This window comes from Triticum urartu, chromosome 2 (assembly GCF_003073215.2).
Source record: "Triticum urartu cultivar G1812 chromosome 2, Tu2.1, whole genome shotgun sequence".
Classification (NCBI taxonomy): domain Eukaryota; kingdom Viridiplantae; phylum Streptophyta; class Magnoliopsida; order Poales; family Poaceae; genus Triticum; species Triticum urartu.
This window is the reverse complement of record NC_053023.1, coordinates 730073341-730088892: the sequence shown is the minus strand read 5'-3', so window position 1 is coordinate 730088892 and position 15552 is coordinate 730073341. Positions and strand designations below refer to the sequence as shown.

Below are 15552 nucleotides of genomic sequence, written 5' to 3'. Positions count from 1 at the left end.
TCTCAACCGACTTCAATGGAGATGATGTAGGCATAGGTAATTCTTGGCGCCTGACGTTCCCGGCGTGAGGAATTTGTGCAGTTGGTGTTGTAGGGACAAGGGCTTGTTTTCTTGATCTTTATGAATTGGAGGTGGATTTGAGGAAGGACACAAGGGGGAAAACACTCAAATAGGACAAGATCCACATCAAGTACTCCTCAAATCACAAGCAATATATCGGGTGCATCAAGATCCAAAGACAACGAGTGAAATAAAGATACAAGGGTAGTTCTTGAGAGGAAGTTCTTCTCCAAATCTCATGAGAAAGGTCAAGGTCTTGATAATCCTATGGTGGGGATTCTTCTCCGTCAGAAGGCCTTGATAACCATGGAAGGTTCTACTCCACATAGGAGGGATCCCACATGAGGAAGTAGATGAGCTAAGCTCTCTCGATTCTCTAATTTTAACAAATCCTAATTCTGAGGCAGAGGTGAGGTATATATAGTGATAGCCACGAAGGGGTATGTGAGGAGGGGGTACATGGGCTTGACCCAACTCAGTGCATGCTGGCACGAGTCGAATGTTCCGTCAGTTTCAGACATTCCGACATGTTGGACATTCCGAGGTAATGTCTAGGCAGTGTCCAACCTGGAACAGAGGGCTCTGTCGGAATGTCCGACTTTCCTGCAGCTTGAAGGCCGGTTTCTTCCCCACTATTTCTTCTTCACTTCTAAGCCTCCCTCTTGGATGGTGTAGTCATTCTATTGTGCTTGCACTCCTCCCCATCATCCGTGAAGCTCCGCGTAACCTATACATGCATGAAGGAGGGTCAGGTAGTATATCATCCAAACCAAAATAGACACACATAAAGGATAGAGTTCACCTTAGTACATGCGATGCGTCTGTTCCTTGGTGATGGAGCCACGTCCATAGTTGCATGAGTCAAACTTGTCAAGCACCATGGGAAATATCGTACTGGGATCGAAATCCAAATCACCATGGGAAAGAGATATACTAGAGTCGTTGCATGAGTCGAACTTGTCAAGCACCATGTACTCATCATCCCGAGGCTTGACATGGCCTCTCTTCAATGCCGCATCGCCTTATAATTCCCGCAACAGGAGAAAATTGAACGAAGACTTGAAAAAATAAATGTGGTTAACGTTAATGCAAAACCAATCATTCAAGTGAGGATTCACCACTACAAAAAAAGACACATCTTTTCTATGTCGTGGCTTCTTCCCTACACGCATCTTCTAGCAGCCGCTCCTCCTCGATTTCCATCTTTCGGGCCGCCTCTAGGCTTAGTCTCCGCCATCCTAACTTTCAAATTTCAATATCTGGTCATGACTTTGCCGGTACAAATCTTGCACCCGGTGTCATGGCCGTGTACTTCGCACGTGCAGTGCTGCACTCTTGCTTGAGTTTTTGTTCACAGTGTTGCAAGTCCTTTCGTTGTTGTCTACTAATAATCCAATACAACTTCAATTGTTTTATTGGTTCCATAGCGATACACGGGCATTATGATGGCAGCACAAGTAGAAAAGGAAGGAAAATGAGCAAAAAAAAAACCCAGTAAAAATATGGACAACCGACTAGGCCCATATCTCCTGCAGCATGGTGTGTGGGGTGAGGGATGCACGCAACATATCATCGTCATCAACTTCATCCTCCACCTCCAGATCATCGGGGAGAAGCTGCCAAATGTGGTTCCATGCCGCCGTCATCACCTCACGTCGTGGACCTACGTGGCTACTGTTAGCCCATTGCCAATCAGTGTGACATTGCCTTATTTAGCTGATCCGCATGACATTGTTGATCAACGAGGTCATGTAAATACTGATTGACTGATACTTATATAGTACATCAAAGCGTAATGATCAAAGTTAACATACATACACCTCAAGTTCAAGTTTCCGCTGAACCCCACGAGAACTAAAATTGGGGTCTGGAATTTCCATCCATGGTCATTGAGTTGACTCACTCGTAGGGGTTCCTGAACTGCTTGAGCAGGTCGGGAATGTCATAGGCGAGCATGTCGTCGACGTCCTTCATCATCTTGGTATGGAGCCGCTCGAAGCGGTCGAAGTTGTAGGCGCTGAGCGTGTCCCGGTACTCGTCGACGTTGGGGAAGTCGCCCGGCGGCAGGTGCATCTCCTTCTGCACCTTGGCGAACTGCTCGTCCAGCGTCTCCAGCAGCTTCTGCTGCGCCTTGGCCTTCCCCATCAGCGCCGGCATCTGGTTCTTGAGGTGTCCCACGATGTGCGCGTGCACCTTGGCCGACCGCGCCCGCTTCACGAACTCGTTGATCCGCCGGTCGCACGCCTTCTTCGGGATGTCGTTGAGGTCCGAGAGGAGGTCCTCCTGCTCCCTCACGAACAGCTCTGATCCCAGCGGCCCCGCCGCCGTCTCCCGGATCGGCTTGTCATTGAACGATCTGCGAACATAATTTAGTGTAATCATTGACGATGATGCTACATTGTTAAATGTTACATAATTTAGTGTAATCATCGACAATGATACTACTGTTGCATCAGAATATTGATCGATGAATGTACCCAATGTAGACACGCATGACCTCCGGCGTGTTGAGGACCTTCCCCAGCGACCACAGGAGTGCTCCGTAGACCCTCATCAGCTGATCAAAACATTCAGTCAAAACCAGAGTCATCAATGGCTTAAAGTCAACTTGGACACCATATTTGCCGCCACTTGTGATGAGGAAAACTTCGTATGCGAAAAATAGGTGTGAAACTGATATCAGTAGCTTTCGATGAACCTCATTAGATATCTGTTATCTAACACTTGGATATGAAACCTTCACAAGTATAAAATATGTACATTATTGCGTACTTGCTTTCGCTGGAGATATCAGTTGCTTTCAATCAGCATAATTGGACATCCTATTATCTAAATCTTAGATATGGAGCCTTCAAGGGGTATCAATATGTCCATTATTGCACCTTTGCTTCAACCAACCTGTTTATTCTATCTGCTGCCACTTGAGATATGAAATCTTCAAATTTGTGCACCACTCTTGTTTCAGGAATAATGAGCAAAAGTGGAATATGCTCAAAAACTGATTTGAGGCTAGAGGAAGGCATGGCAATGAGCAGGCATATTCACTCACCTGCTGTGCGTCAACTTGGTCTGCTTTGTTGAGAACTATGCGTATCTTGTCATCATGCCCACGCAGCGACCCGATCACACGCTTGAACTCGTCGCTGATGTCCAGCTTATGGGGATCGAACAGGAGAAGGATGAGGTCAGACTTGGCCGCAAACCACGATGTGACTCCGGTGAAATCGTAGCTGCGTTGCGTTCGCTGCTTCTCCCCTGATAACACCCCGGGAGTGTCCACGAAGGAAATGTGATCCAGTAACTTGGCAAACAAAATGAAGCTCAATACTGTTAGTTATCTCCTACAAGCTACAGAAAATGGTGAGGTAAATACTGGGCGCAAGAGAGTATATATACTGGATGAGGCATCTGAGAGCACTCAAACTTGGATAAAAACGCCGTTCCGAACGCCGACAAGCCGCTGTATGGCATGTCAGCCTGCACCGCAATTGTGTTTCCAGGGATGCATCTTTCATCTGGCCCAGTCTGGAGCAGTGGAAAAATGCATCATCAAAGTGGGTGCGGAAGATATCTACTGGGATAAAATATTTCAAACTGGCATTAGCCAAGGTTAGGCCGCGACATCGACATCTCCATGCGGAACTTACAGTAACAACAACAAATCTATCGGTCGTAGGCTCTGGTCCAATATGAGAACCTATACAAAAGTAATATCAGGGATACTATTAAATGATAGTCAAGAAAGGAAGAGATGCAAAAGAAAAGGTACAACTGATTCTCAAATCTCATTTACCGACAGGAGGAAAGGGAAGGTGCAACAACCCAACCTGCTTACCTGGATAACTTGACTTTAGTAAATGCTTTATGAATGTGGTTTTTCCAGTAGAGTATTGACCCAATAGCATGATCATTGGCTTCGCATCAAAATCGCTGCTAGTCTACAAATAAGATAGCTTCAAATACTTGTCACTGAAACTATTATGGAAAGTGAAGCACATCAATTTGTCCCCATTGTGGGAGCTTCTTCAGGGAAAAATTCTGGCTCAGTTATCGAATTTCTAAAGAGCAAAGCAGAGTAACTCGTTAAGCCTGGCTAAGACTCACCAGCAAAGGTGAAACGAAGTCATTATATTGGTAAGTTTTTTCTAGAGGTCTCAATTTCTCAATGTATGCTTTCTTTAGTCCATCGATTATCGAGGTAACTGATTTCATCGCTATCTGCAAAATGAAAAAAATATTTATTGTGATGCAGTACTTGAAGCGATAATAAACTAACAGATCATCTGCAGCCCTGCACACAGCTCGCTGATGTACCTTCTTTCCCGACTTCGAGTTAAACCAGTTAGCTGACATAGACGTTTGGACTGGATGGTACGCTGCGTGATCAGCGAGAATAACAACCAGAATTAGCCTGCGGGCTAGATGAAAAAAGTTTGCTCGACTCTGTATTCTGCAGTTAGATAGCCATGTAACAAACTAACTCGTACCAGTGAGGTCGGAGCTGCTCTTGTGTGCCGCACTCTTTTTCTTCGAGGATGGAGAAGATACAAAGAAGTTTGAGTGAGAAAAAAGTATCTACCCTGTTGCACATGATGAAACGTATGGATTAACGTAGACATACTAGTTTCTTCTCCAGACCTTCCATTGTCGGAGGCTGCAAGGTCCCCAAATCTGAAGCAAAAGGAAGCAGTAAGTCTGCCAATAGTTTTCAATGCAAAGTCGATTGAAATTGGCTAGTAATGTGAGTATCTATCAGCTACACCTGCATGTGCAAGGGTGTCTTGACTTATGTCTTGCCCTGCCTGTGCCAGAGAAACCAGCTGCACATTCCCATCCGTTGTAAGTTTTAACGCATGATCATAATCATATCGGTTGCAAGAACATATCAACATATGCAGATGCAGATACCAAATAAAAGTACACCGGTAGCATGGTCAAACCTGCATTGCAGTCATAAACTCCGCGAATCCAAGATAACCCTGACGTTTCGAATCGGCAATCGCCCAGACCTGAAGACATAAGATCCAATGGAAAAAAAATGTGTATGTTGGTAACAGAGGTACAGATTTTGTGTAATGAAAATTCAGCGGGGAAAAAACATATGCCCTTCACCTGCTTGAGGTCGTCCCTGGAGAGCTTGGACATGGCGAAGAACTTGAGCGCGTCCTTCCCGGTCAGGCGACCGTCCGCGTCTGCCGGCGGCGCGCACAGCCAGCCACAACATCGATCCAACCAAAGTCAGCGAAATTCGCCGACAAATCGACGGCGAAACCGAATCAACAGGGGAATTCACAATGGAACGGACCGTCGTCGGCGAGGTAGAACCAGCGGAGGTAGACGCTGCGCTGCTCCTTGAGGCCCCATGATCTCGTGGGCGACGAGTCCGCCGACGACGACGCCATGCCGGCGGCCCGTTTCTCTCCAGTCGGGAGAGGGGGGAGGGGACGAGGAACGCCTGGAGACGAGAACGCGGCGCGCGCGCGCAGGCGTGCATGGCGCCCGGTTAATGGCCGCGATCGCGCGCGCGGCAAATGCGGCGCTGCCCTTGGTTCACGTGACTCGACTCGGCAACGTGGCAAACAGGGGAATCGCCGCATTTTTTATTTTTTTGATTTGAGGGACGATCCACTAACACAGATATTAGGCCGCGCATACCGATCTGACTGGGATACAAATAATTAGGCCCACAAGTTCATCGATTTTAAAACAAAATTCATCAGTTTTAATTTCTTTTAATCAATTTCTAAAGAAGCTCATTAAATTTAGAAAAAAAACCCGAACAAAACCGTTCCAATAGAAAAAGAACAAGAAGAAGGAAGAAAGAAGAAAAGACGATGTAACTGAGCACATTATAGCCGAAGCTCCTATTTCCCTCGCGGGTCTGTTTTTTTTTAGGCAATCACACGAAGCTTTTATTAATCCGTCACAACGTTTACATGGACGAAAGGAATACCGTCCTCGCGGGTCTGGTGATAGCAACCATATGCGCACCCCGGCCCGAAGGAATAGGCCCTCTCGTTACTCTGTCTTTGCATTTTTTCTGTGGGTCTTCTTTTCTTTATTCGTGTTTTTCTTTTTCGTTATTTCATTTTATTTCCTATTTTCCCTTTCTATTTTATGTTATTTTATTTCTTGCTTTCCTAAGTTCACAAACATTCTTAAAAATTCATAATCCTTTTTGAAATCATGACCAATTTTAAAATGAATGAACATTTTTGAAAAGTACAAACATTTTTACAATTTGAACTTTTTTTAGAATTTGAGAACAATTTTTGAAATCCGCAAAAAATTGTATTAAATACACACAAGGCGGAATGGTTGGAGAAAACATCGATGGGGAGCTGGTCATGCGTGGCAGGGACATAATGAGACGAATGAAACAACTACATACCCCCCCTTTAATAGTAGAGAAGATACAATCAATATCTCTGCATCCAATGCGTACTCTCACACAGTCGGGGCAATATAGAGTAACAAGATCAACTTCCAAAGGGATCCCAACTAAAGAGGAGACATACACAAAGATTCCTTTCATATCACTTCTTAGGAGGCACATTTCCAACTTTAACCCATGCAATTTCTATAACACATTTTCTCCCTACTGCAGCACACCATGGTGCGAGTGTAACAGCCGCTCCACGGGAATTTCAAAGTCATGCGATCATGATAACATGTTTTAACAACCTCTCTAGCATTAGGAAATCACGTAGCATACACATCAACACCTAGAGGATGTGTTGTGCAATGTCAGCTAGTTGCAAATGAGATGGAATGGTGTGTCTGCCTCTTGATCATGTTAGGCCAACCTCGCTTCTTCAGATTTGTCATTCGTTAGGATCCTCTCCCAAAGCACTGAAATAATTTGCACTTAGGTTCAAACTTTGCATGCCAGAGCTTGGAGAAATTGTTGTTAGTGACTCTACTTAATTATTAGGTGGCTTTGTGCATTATTGTGTGCTACTACCGTTTGCGTGTCATACTGGCAATAATGTGTAACAATCTGTTTTTTTCTTAACCTAAGCTTGTTTGAAACTTTCTAATACCATTCCCCTACTGGACGCTATTAATTCAACGTTGGGCATCGGCTCCATTCATCAAATTTGAAGATACTATGCACTGAGCATGAAACCAAACAAAAACGTTAACATGTCAACGTTGATGATAAGTGCAATATAACATGCCGCCATTCATGATAAGTGGAATATTGATATATCTCAAACGACAAACATGAATTTCTTAGCCTAAAATCTAAAAAGTGCATACGCACTATTTTGAGAAAACGAGCGGCCGGCTCCTGGCCGCTCGATCTCGCCCGTATCGTCACGCCTGTGTCAGGTGCCACCTAGTCGGGGCTCACTATGTGGCTTCCCGAGCTCGGTCTACGGCCTCCTCGACATCCAGTGTTCTCCATCGTCGACCCCCACCGCCACTCCGCCAGGACCACCTTCCTCTCCACCAACGACGCTGCCGACCACCTGTCCGCCTTGGATCCGTCCATTCAATGGGTGGCCGCTGCCGCATCTGCTCGGATCCGGCTGCTCGGTGGAGATCCACGGCGGGAGGTCGAGGAGGTTGCTAAACCGGGAGGTCACCGCACTTCATGGTGGTGGTGCTCCTCGTCGTTGTCCTCCAGCCCCTGCTGCTGATGGTGCTACGGCCAGCTGCGGCCCCTCCTCCCCCGACATCGCAGACCCAACAGATCGAAGTGGCGTGGCCCGAGCAGACAGTTCATCTCATGGCGGCGCGGCGCAGAGGAAGGCGTGCGGGGAACGGGGAGGGGCGGAGAAGGGGTAGGGTGAAGAAGGGGTCGAGCGGGAGCAGAAGGAGATCAAGGTCGTGGGGGCGGGGGAAGACGAAGGTGGAGGGGGAGGATGGTTCTTTCGTGCTCAACATCGGGTGGTCGGCGTTGTGGTTCCTGACGAGAGATGCAGCCCGTGAGGTGAAAACTCGTGTTGTGCTGCTAACCATCCTAAATTCTGCTTCTCAAGTTCCTGTTCAGCAAGTTTCACTTTCTCTCATTAGTATACATCAATTCATTTGATCTGGCAATATCGATTGTTTTTCTTTTGATTTCACTCTGCAGCTCCCTGAATGTTGCTTCTTGGTGCACAACAGCTTGATTAGCTGTAAAAAGTAGTTGTTCTTTTGGACTTGGTCTCTGAACGCCGGGTGTGTGAGGTTGTTGTGTATTCTTCGCCTGTGCACTGTAATACATAATTTAGCCAGCAGGAAGGTGGGTTCAGTTCAGCTCTTTTCTTGCAGTAGTATATTTATATTCAGTGCGACGCCGTGTCATCACTGGAAAGCAACTAGAACGATGTCATCAACGAGAAGCCATGCAAAGTTGCACAACCATGTTTTTTTAAGTTGCACATCCACTGTCAAGCAGTTGGCCAAAGCAATTGTCGAAGTTGCACACTCTCGTCCGTGTAGTCACACACGCATAGTCATGGAGGTGCACACGCGTTGGCATAGACGCACGTACATAGTCGCGCATGTGCGGTCATGTAAATCATGTTCATGCTGTGTGTGTGCGCGCGCGCGCGTGTGTGTGGTGTTTTTGATTGCACACTCATATGTGCCCAGTTGTCAAGAGTATGCATTTGTACTGGAGTTTGCAAATCAAAATGGTACATATCCTAGTTGGCTTAGCCAAAATTATGCAGTTACATAGGTAAGGGCTATCTAGTTGCACAGTTGACGGCTAGTTTAGTTTTGGCTCCGGTGCCTAAATCATGTTAGGCAGTGTGTATGCTGATTTTTTTAATTGCACACTCATGTGTGCCCAGTTGGCCATACAGCATATCAAGTTGCACACATTCATTTTGTTTTATAGGTGTGCTTTGGAAAATTATCATGAGTTGCTTACCTCATGACATTTTTTATATAAATTGTTTTTTCCCATTTTTCTTCTATGCATTTGGTTGCTTCGACTAATTTGTTTGTTTGCTTTTTTTCACAGACCAAAAATGGTTGTAGAAAGAGATGCAGCTTCTAGTGAAGGAGAGGTATCCTCAACTTCTATAGATGCATCCTGAACTTTTATAGTTGCACAACAATCAATTAGGACCTGGTATCCTCAACTTTTTAAATAATTGCACAACAGTATCATACGAGTTGGCATCCTCAACTTTTATAGTTGCACTAGAACCATTTGGGAGTCGGCGGCCTCGAGTTTTTAAATAGTCTCACAGCAATATCCACGAATTTCAGCAAGCACTCAATGTACAAGCTATTAGAAGTATAATTATGTTAAGTTAGATATTAGGAGTTCGAGATATGATAGGTTTAAACCATGTATGACTTGTCCTCTACTCTAAGTCTCTCTCCCTCATATTGTACTCTATAAATACCCTTACAAGGGTCAGATCAATACAACAACAATATTGACGTACCCATCCTATACTTTCCACACAAGCTCCCATTGCTCAGCAGGTGCTCCGTACTTCTTCATCCTTTCATGGTACGTGTCTTGCTTCTATGGAATTTAGTGTAAAAAAATTGAGCCCATCCATGGAGCTATGTAATTTGAAGTGGGTGCGGTCCTGAGTTTTGTTTTCCCTCTGATGTTCGAGGAATTGAAGAAATTTCAACTAGAAGCCTGTGTGTGTGTGTGGTCGCTGCTGTGTTCCCATTCATGGAGTTGTGCGTATGCGCTGCTGCATCCAGACCCATTCTCCGTGGAGGCTTGCTGCCAGGTATGAGACTAATTTACTTTGATGGGATCAAGGGTTTTCCCTGAGTAGTTGGTCCACTGAATACCAATGGCTTCCTGCACTTGTTGAATTATTAGATGTGTTTGGTTGGGTTGAATCAAAGGAATTTCTAGTTCTTGCAAGTAAGAATCAATGAAGACTAGTTGGTATAGTTACTAGTTCCTCTTGATTTTGGTTGGTGCTCATTACATCTAGTTGAATCAATGAAAAGAATTGAAGTTCTAAATATTTTTTTTGTCACTGATGGTATGAATTTAGGATCCTACTTTTCAGAACTCCATGGATCTGTAGTTGATGCAACTTGATCCATCTATTTCTTGCTTACACTGCATTTGTCATTACGATAGCGCTCGTCGGAATTACTTCTCAGTAGAGCTCAATTATGCTTACTTGCACACAGAGGTATTACTAATTTTAAAGTAGGTAGAATAGTTTGCACACTTAGTTATATATAGTTGCACTGGGAGAAATTACAAGCTTCACAAAAAGCAGTACATAGTTGCACACCTAAGCATGGTTCTCGAGTCATGACTCAGAAAAAGTCGAGCCTGCAGTTGCGACTAGTCGCGACTCGCGACTCGAGTCGACACTAAGTTGAGTTGGAATTTTTTTGCGACTCATCAACTAGTCGACGACTAGTCGCACGACTCAAAAACCATGCGCCTAAGCATACATAGTTGCACAACCATGATTTCGAAGTTGCTCATCCACTGCCAAGTAGTTGGTTAGGGCAGCCGCCAAAGTTGCACATCATACTGGTAGGGGTTGTTGGTGAGCGGGTGTCTATGGGTAGTTGATGAGTGGGTGTCCACAGCTCGCCAACAGTGGTGGTCAAGGTCTTACTGCCAGATCCATTGTGGCTGGGGTTAGTAGGTTGCCAGGGGAGTCCCTGGTCGTGGAGCCGGAGTAGCACCGCCACTACCTCCTCCAATCCCTTTTCTCTCGGTGATAGAGCTGGAGTGCTACGGTCGTTAGGAAGCCACGCAAAGTCGCACAACCATGCTTTCGTAGTTGCACATCGACAACTAGCCAGTTGGTCAGGGCAGTTGTCGAAGTTGCACGTCCTACTGGTAGGGGTAGTTGGGGAGGGGGTGCCCACATATAGAGAAAAAAAGTTGCATATCGGCTATTTATTTTAGTTGCATAGATTCAAGTCAGGGTTGGTTGTTTTTTGTGCAAGCACATTTTTAAGTGAAGCTCCTTATTTGCACATAGAAGTGATGCCAGTTGCACAGTTCTTGCTCTTTAGTTGCACGGATTTAACCCAGGATTGGTTGAATTTCGTGCAAGCACATTTTCAAGTGACGCACTTTTTTGCACATAGAAGTGATGCCAGTTGCACAGTTCTTTCTCTTTAGTTGCATAGATTTAACCCAGGATTGGTTGAATTTCGTGCAAGCACATTTTCAAGTGACGCTCTTTTTTGCACATAGAAGTGATGCCAGTTGCACAGTTCTTGCTCTTTAGTTCCACAGATTTAACCCGGGGTTGGTTGAATTTCGTGCAAGCATATTTTCAAGTGATGTTCTTTATTTGCACATAGAAGTGATGCCAGTTGCACAGTTCTTGCTCTTTAGTTGCACAGATTTAACCCGGGGTTGGTTGAATTTCGTGCAAGCACATTTTCAAGTGATGCTCTTTATTTGCACATAGAAGTGATGCCAGTTGCACAGTTCTTGCTCTTTAGTTGCATAGATTTAACCCGGGGTTGGTTGAATTTCGTACAAGCACATTTTCAAGTGATGTTCTTTATTTGCACATAGAAGTGATGCCAGTTGCACAGTTCTTGCTCTTTAGTTGCACAGATTTAACCAGGGGTTGGTTGAATTTCGTGCAAGCACATTTTCAAGTGATGCTCTTTATTTGCACATAGAAGTGATGCAGTTGCACAGTTCTTGCTCTTTAGTTGCATAGATTTAACCCGGGGTTGGTTGAATTTCGTACAAGCATATTTTCAAGTGATGTTCTTTATTTGCACATAGAAGTGATGCCAGTTGCACAGTTCTTGCTCTTTAGTTGCACAGATTTAACCAGAGGTTGGTTGAATTTCGTGCAAGCACATTTTCAAGTGATGCTCTTTATTTGCACATAGAAGTGATACCAGTTGAACAGTTGTGGTGCTTAAGTTGTACAGATACAAGCCAGGGTTGGTTTATTTTTCTCAGGAATTGTTTTTGCCCCATTTCGCAGGTTATAGGTGGAAGTGCTGCTGTCATTTTGCACATAATGCCCTAATACAAGCTAGAATATACTATTGTGTGGAAATATCAAAGGAAAAACATCCCAACAAGATTTAAGTGACTACAACTGGAAATTGTGCTTATAGCACCCTGGACAGACTTTAGTTTTGTTATATTTTTCTACATGGACATAGTTTCTAGTTAGTTTTTAGTTTTGTTATGTTTTTCCTATACTGCGTATCTGCTATCTACAACTATGAAGAACTTTTTTCTGGGAAGAAGATCTGGAGAGAGGGTAAGGGAAATAGAAGAAGGGGAGGATCTGGATGGAGAGTGAACGAGGAAGGATCTGGTGAGGAGGAACTCATAGGTTTCTGGCGTGATTTCTGGGGTTTTTGGCCTGGATCTCAGCTTGTTTTAGCTGTCATGGCGATATGAGGGTTCTTCCTGTAGAGAGAGTTTTCATGGGGAAGAAGATGTGCCTGGGCAGTTGCGATGGATGTATGCGAAAAAGGATCCGGGGGTTGGAGGTGGTGCGAGACTTGGGGGAAGATTCACGTGATCTCCCACGGCTCCTGCCTGCGTTGGTGGGCGCCTGGTTGGTGGGACGGCATGCAGCGGCTGGGGGATCGCCTGGTTGGTGGGATGGCATGCAGCGGGCGCGGGCTGGCGGTTTCCTTTTCGGGACGTGGGGGCCAGGGGTTTCCTTTGTTGGCCGGCCGCCCGGGATCGCTACCGAGCATATGCACGCTCGCTAGACGCGTCCATTTCTTAGTGATACTTAAGCGTCATGGAACAAACAAGAGTCAACGAATATGTTGAGAACTTTGCTTGGGTACACCCCCTAGAAAAGTTTGATGCGGATTAAATGTGGAGATTAGAATTACCCCTTCAATCAAAAGGGGTACTAATATCTGGCTCGTTCGGGACGATGGTCAGAACCAACCCGCGGTGACAACTCCGCATTAGCTCCACCTTTTCGAGGTTGTAGGTCTTGTACTTCTTCGTATAAGAAATCCCAAGACCCTGATCCTCGATCACCTCGGTATGTTTCAGTGTGTAATCATGTAGCTTGCACACAAACCGGTCTGACCGCTTCTTCATTTCTGAGGCAGGAGCTGTATAGCCATTGAACTCCCCGATCTTTTCTGCCCAGAAACTGTCGTAAGTCCAACTATATTCATGGCCCACACGCCTCAGTTCTTTCCAGGCGTCCACCCAGCCTGCGGGGAGAGGGAACGGCAGGTCCATCTTGTCGTCCCAGCTCATGTCGCCGCCGAACACGACGTTCTCCCCGCTGCTCAGCGCCGCCACGGCGTGCTCTGCTTGAGTGTAGCGCTCCATGCAGCGCACCGATTCCGGTGGGCAGGGGGGCTCGAGCTGGGTCGTGGCGATGCGGATTGGCTTCATCGCCGTCATCGACCCCAGCTCGAGGCCTGGGATAATGTCGGCCTCTAGATAGCTTTTGCCTGTTGCCGTGGTGGTGAACTTCCAGCGCGCGTGATTCTCCATAGGAACCTTGCTCAGCTGTGACAACCGCGATGAAGATGTCAAAAGGGAATGATACGAAATAGTGACAGTAAGACTACCATTATGCAGAAGCTTTTGTCTTTCCGTTCTTCCAGGGAGATCGGTGAACAGTGGTACTCTTTCCACCATGAGAAACTCTGACAGATCCTTAGAATGTATGGAGTGAATTCCTGAACGTCGAACAAGTTATATAACGGATAAGGATGGAAATGTGGAGTTGAATCAACAGTGCACATGACTTATCATGGGCTTTAGTTACCTGGAAGAAAATCACATCTGGCTGATGTTTCTTCACGCAGCCGCTGATATCCTCCATTCTTCTATAGACCACAATGTCATCACGGGACCAAACGTTGTAGGTCATGAACTTGATCTGCTTCTCTGGGTCCTAATGACGTCAACGAAAGATTATCAGCTCAACATCTGTTTATAGGGAGGCTGTCAGAGTTTCAAGAAAATCTACCAAACATTTCAGAGAAAGTACCAGAGTTCCAAAGTAGGATCAAACATTTCAACATAGCTCGCGTAAGCAGGTACAGTCGGAAACAAACCAAGGAAAAGATCGGCCGTATCAAAGAATACCATTTTTCCTTGGAGTTGCTATTCGGCTTCTCTCGGCGGAGTTCTGAACTCCTGATCCTCTGCATAAAACCCAGGGGAAACTCAAAGATCATTGTATCCTATATATAACCCTGCAGGTGCAGGCTTAATTGATGACACGGGAAAGGAAGAGGCCTAGGTTGAGTACGGAGAATTGGAGACAGAACACGAAAGGATACATTGATGCTGCCAACCTATTGATGATCGAATTGATACGGGCACTAGGAAATTAAATTTTTGTAACTGAAGTTTGAACTTCTATAGGAGTTTACTGGTGGTAGAGTCTAGAGAGTACACATGGAAATTAACGGCCGTTGTGGCCAGCAAGACCCACACCGAGAGCCTGTGGTGCTTTGGTCACATCGATCAACGGCTGTTGAAGCTGTATGAGGATGGTGTCATGAGCGGTAGTCCAGTCTCCATGTTTTTTTGTGTGTGGCCCTGCACTTCTTCACCACATGGATGGCGCAGCTGAGTGTCTGAGTGAAGACATCCACAATCCAAGGTGATTAGATCTTTTTTCTTGGTGTTGATGCTCAGTAGAGGCTAACGCACATTTCATGGCGCTGTTTTTCGCTTATGGGATTGTCTTTTTTATCTAACAGGTTATTGCGGTCGTTTATTTTGTTTGGTTTTATCTGCATTAGATTTGGGCTTTATGTTCTGCTGTTGTATGTTTATTTCGTATTTCATGTTGGGTGCTGCTGCAGATGGTAAGGACCGCCATGGAGTTGTTCAGTGTGTGGTTATGGTATCCTTACATATCTGGACGAGACTTGCCTGCTTCTCGCGCGTGCGCCCATCCGTGCTCCCACTTACGTGGCTTGATTTGATTGGAACAAAATAAGGCCCGGCCCCACCCCTTTAAAATTAAGGAGGAAGATGATTAGATTAGAAAGGAAAAAAGGAAAAAAGTCAGCTGTAGGATAAAGTGGGAGCACGGATGGGAGAGGGAGCAGGCAAGCCGAATCCTACATATCTTGGCCTCGGAGTCAGTGGGTGGTCCTTGTGTCAGCCCCTTGGGAGCTCCTGTCACACGCTGAAACCATAGAATTCCTGCTATAATGTTCACATGGGACAGCCCATGAAGTTCCCGCTCGCGCTCGGCTACTTGGTCCACTCGCTTGCTCTGTATGTTTTTCCTGTTCGCTCCACAGCTATCATACAAAAAGCCGGCTATATATTATTTTTGGAAAAGATCATTAAACCAAAAGATGTTCATGAAGTTTTTTTAAAAATAAATGAACTAAAAATGTTGCAAACTAAAAACATAAATAAATAATTGAAAATAAAAATATTCATGCATTCAAAAATATCAACAAATTTGAAATAAAGTTCGCAAATTTAAGAAATTTTCATAAACTTTAGAAACGTTACTAGTGAACTTTAAATATATTCACGAATTTAAAAATGTCCATGAATTTTAAAAAATGGTTGGAGATTTTAAAAAATGTTCATAACTTTTC

General features: G+C 45.1%; 3 protein-coding genes across 5 annotated transcripts; 1 reads left to right on the top strand and 2 right to left on the bottom strand.

The window, feature by feature from the left end:
• Positions 1-1685: 1685 nt before the first annotated feature.
• Positions 1686-5577, bottom strand: LOC125534445 (EH domain-containing protein 1-like). Its single transcript, XM_048697670.1, has 14 exons — positions 5366-5577; positions 5173-5252; positions 5001-5069; positions 4823-4880; positions 4682-4731; positions 4548-4587; positions 4375-4436; positions 4165-4278; positions 3896-3998; positions 3708-3757; positions 3457-3585; positions 3110-3361; positions 2538-2617; positions 1686-2416 (listed from the first exon to the last, which is right to left on the bottom strand). The coding sequence occupies exons 1-14, from the start codon at positions 5460-5462 to the stop codon at positions 1960-1962; spliced, it is 1641 nt and encodes a 546-aa protein (XP_048553627.1). The 5' UTR covers positions 5463-5577; the 3' UTR covers positions 1686-1959.
• A 1809-nt stretch (positions 5578-7386) lies between these two features.
• LOC125540220 lies at positions 7387-12149 on the top strand. Of its 3 annotated transcripts, none has more exons than XM_048703796.1 (5): positions 7387-7999; positions 9023-9068; positions 9479-9523; positions 9636-9758; positions 11967-12149. In XM_048703796.1, exons 1-5 carry the CDS (start codon positions 7986-7988, stop codon positions 12009-12011), a joined length of 273 nt encoding a protein of 90 aa, XP_048559753.1. In that variant the 5' UTR covers positions 7387-7985; the 3' UTR covers positions 12012-12149. The 3 variants fall into 3 exon arrangements, with proteins under 3 accessions (XP_048559753.1, XP_048559754.1, XP_048559752.1); XM_048703797.1 differs by having other exon boundaries at positions 7388-7999; positions 9645-9758; XM_048703795.1 differs by lacking the exons at positions 9023-9068; positions 9479-9523; positions 9636-9758; positions 11967-12149 and adding an exon at positions 8144-9016 and having other exon boundaries at positions 7392-7999.
• A 139-nt stretch (positions 12150-12288) lies between these two features.
• On the bottom strand, positions 12289-14299 carry LOC125540219. The gene has a single exon (XM_048703794.1). It carries the CDS (start codon positions 13613-13615, stop codon positions 12848-12850), a length of 768 nt encoding a protein of 255 aa, XP_048559751.1. The 5' UTR covers positions 13616-14299; the 3' UTR covers positions 12289-12847.
• Positions 14300-15552: the final 1253 nt, after the last annotated feature.

Coding starts and splice junctions, on each gene's coding strand:
- LOC125540219 (XM_048703794.1), bottom strand. CDS start 13,615: ATGGTGGAAAGAGTACCACTGTTCACCGATCTCCCTGGAAGAACGGAA.
- LOC125534445 (XM_048697670.1), bottom strand. CDS start 5,462: ATGGCGTCGTCGTCGGCGGACTCGTCGCCCACGAGATCATGGGGCCTC. Junction 4,732..4,822: donor AGACACCCTTGCACATGCAG/GTGTAGCTGATA, acceptor CTTTTGCTTCAG/ATTTGGGGACCTTGCAGCCT. Junction 3,362..3,456: donor GCTCTCAGATGCCTCATCCA/GTATATATACTC, acceptor TTGTTTGCCAAG/TTACTGGATCACATTTCCTT.
- LOC125540220 (XM_048703795.1), top strand. CDS start 7,661: ATGGTGGTGGTGCTCCTCGTCGTTGTCCTCCAGCCCCTGCTGCTGATG. Junction 8,000..8,143: donor CGAGAGATGCAGCCCGTGAG/GTGAAAACTCGT, acceptor TTCACTCTGCAG/CTCCCTGAATGTTGCTTCTT.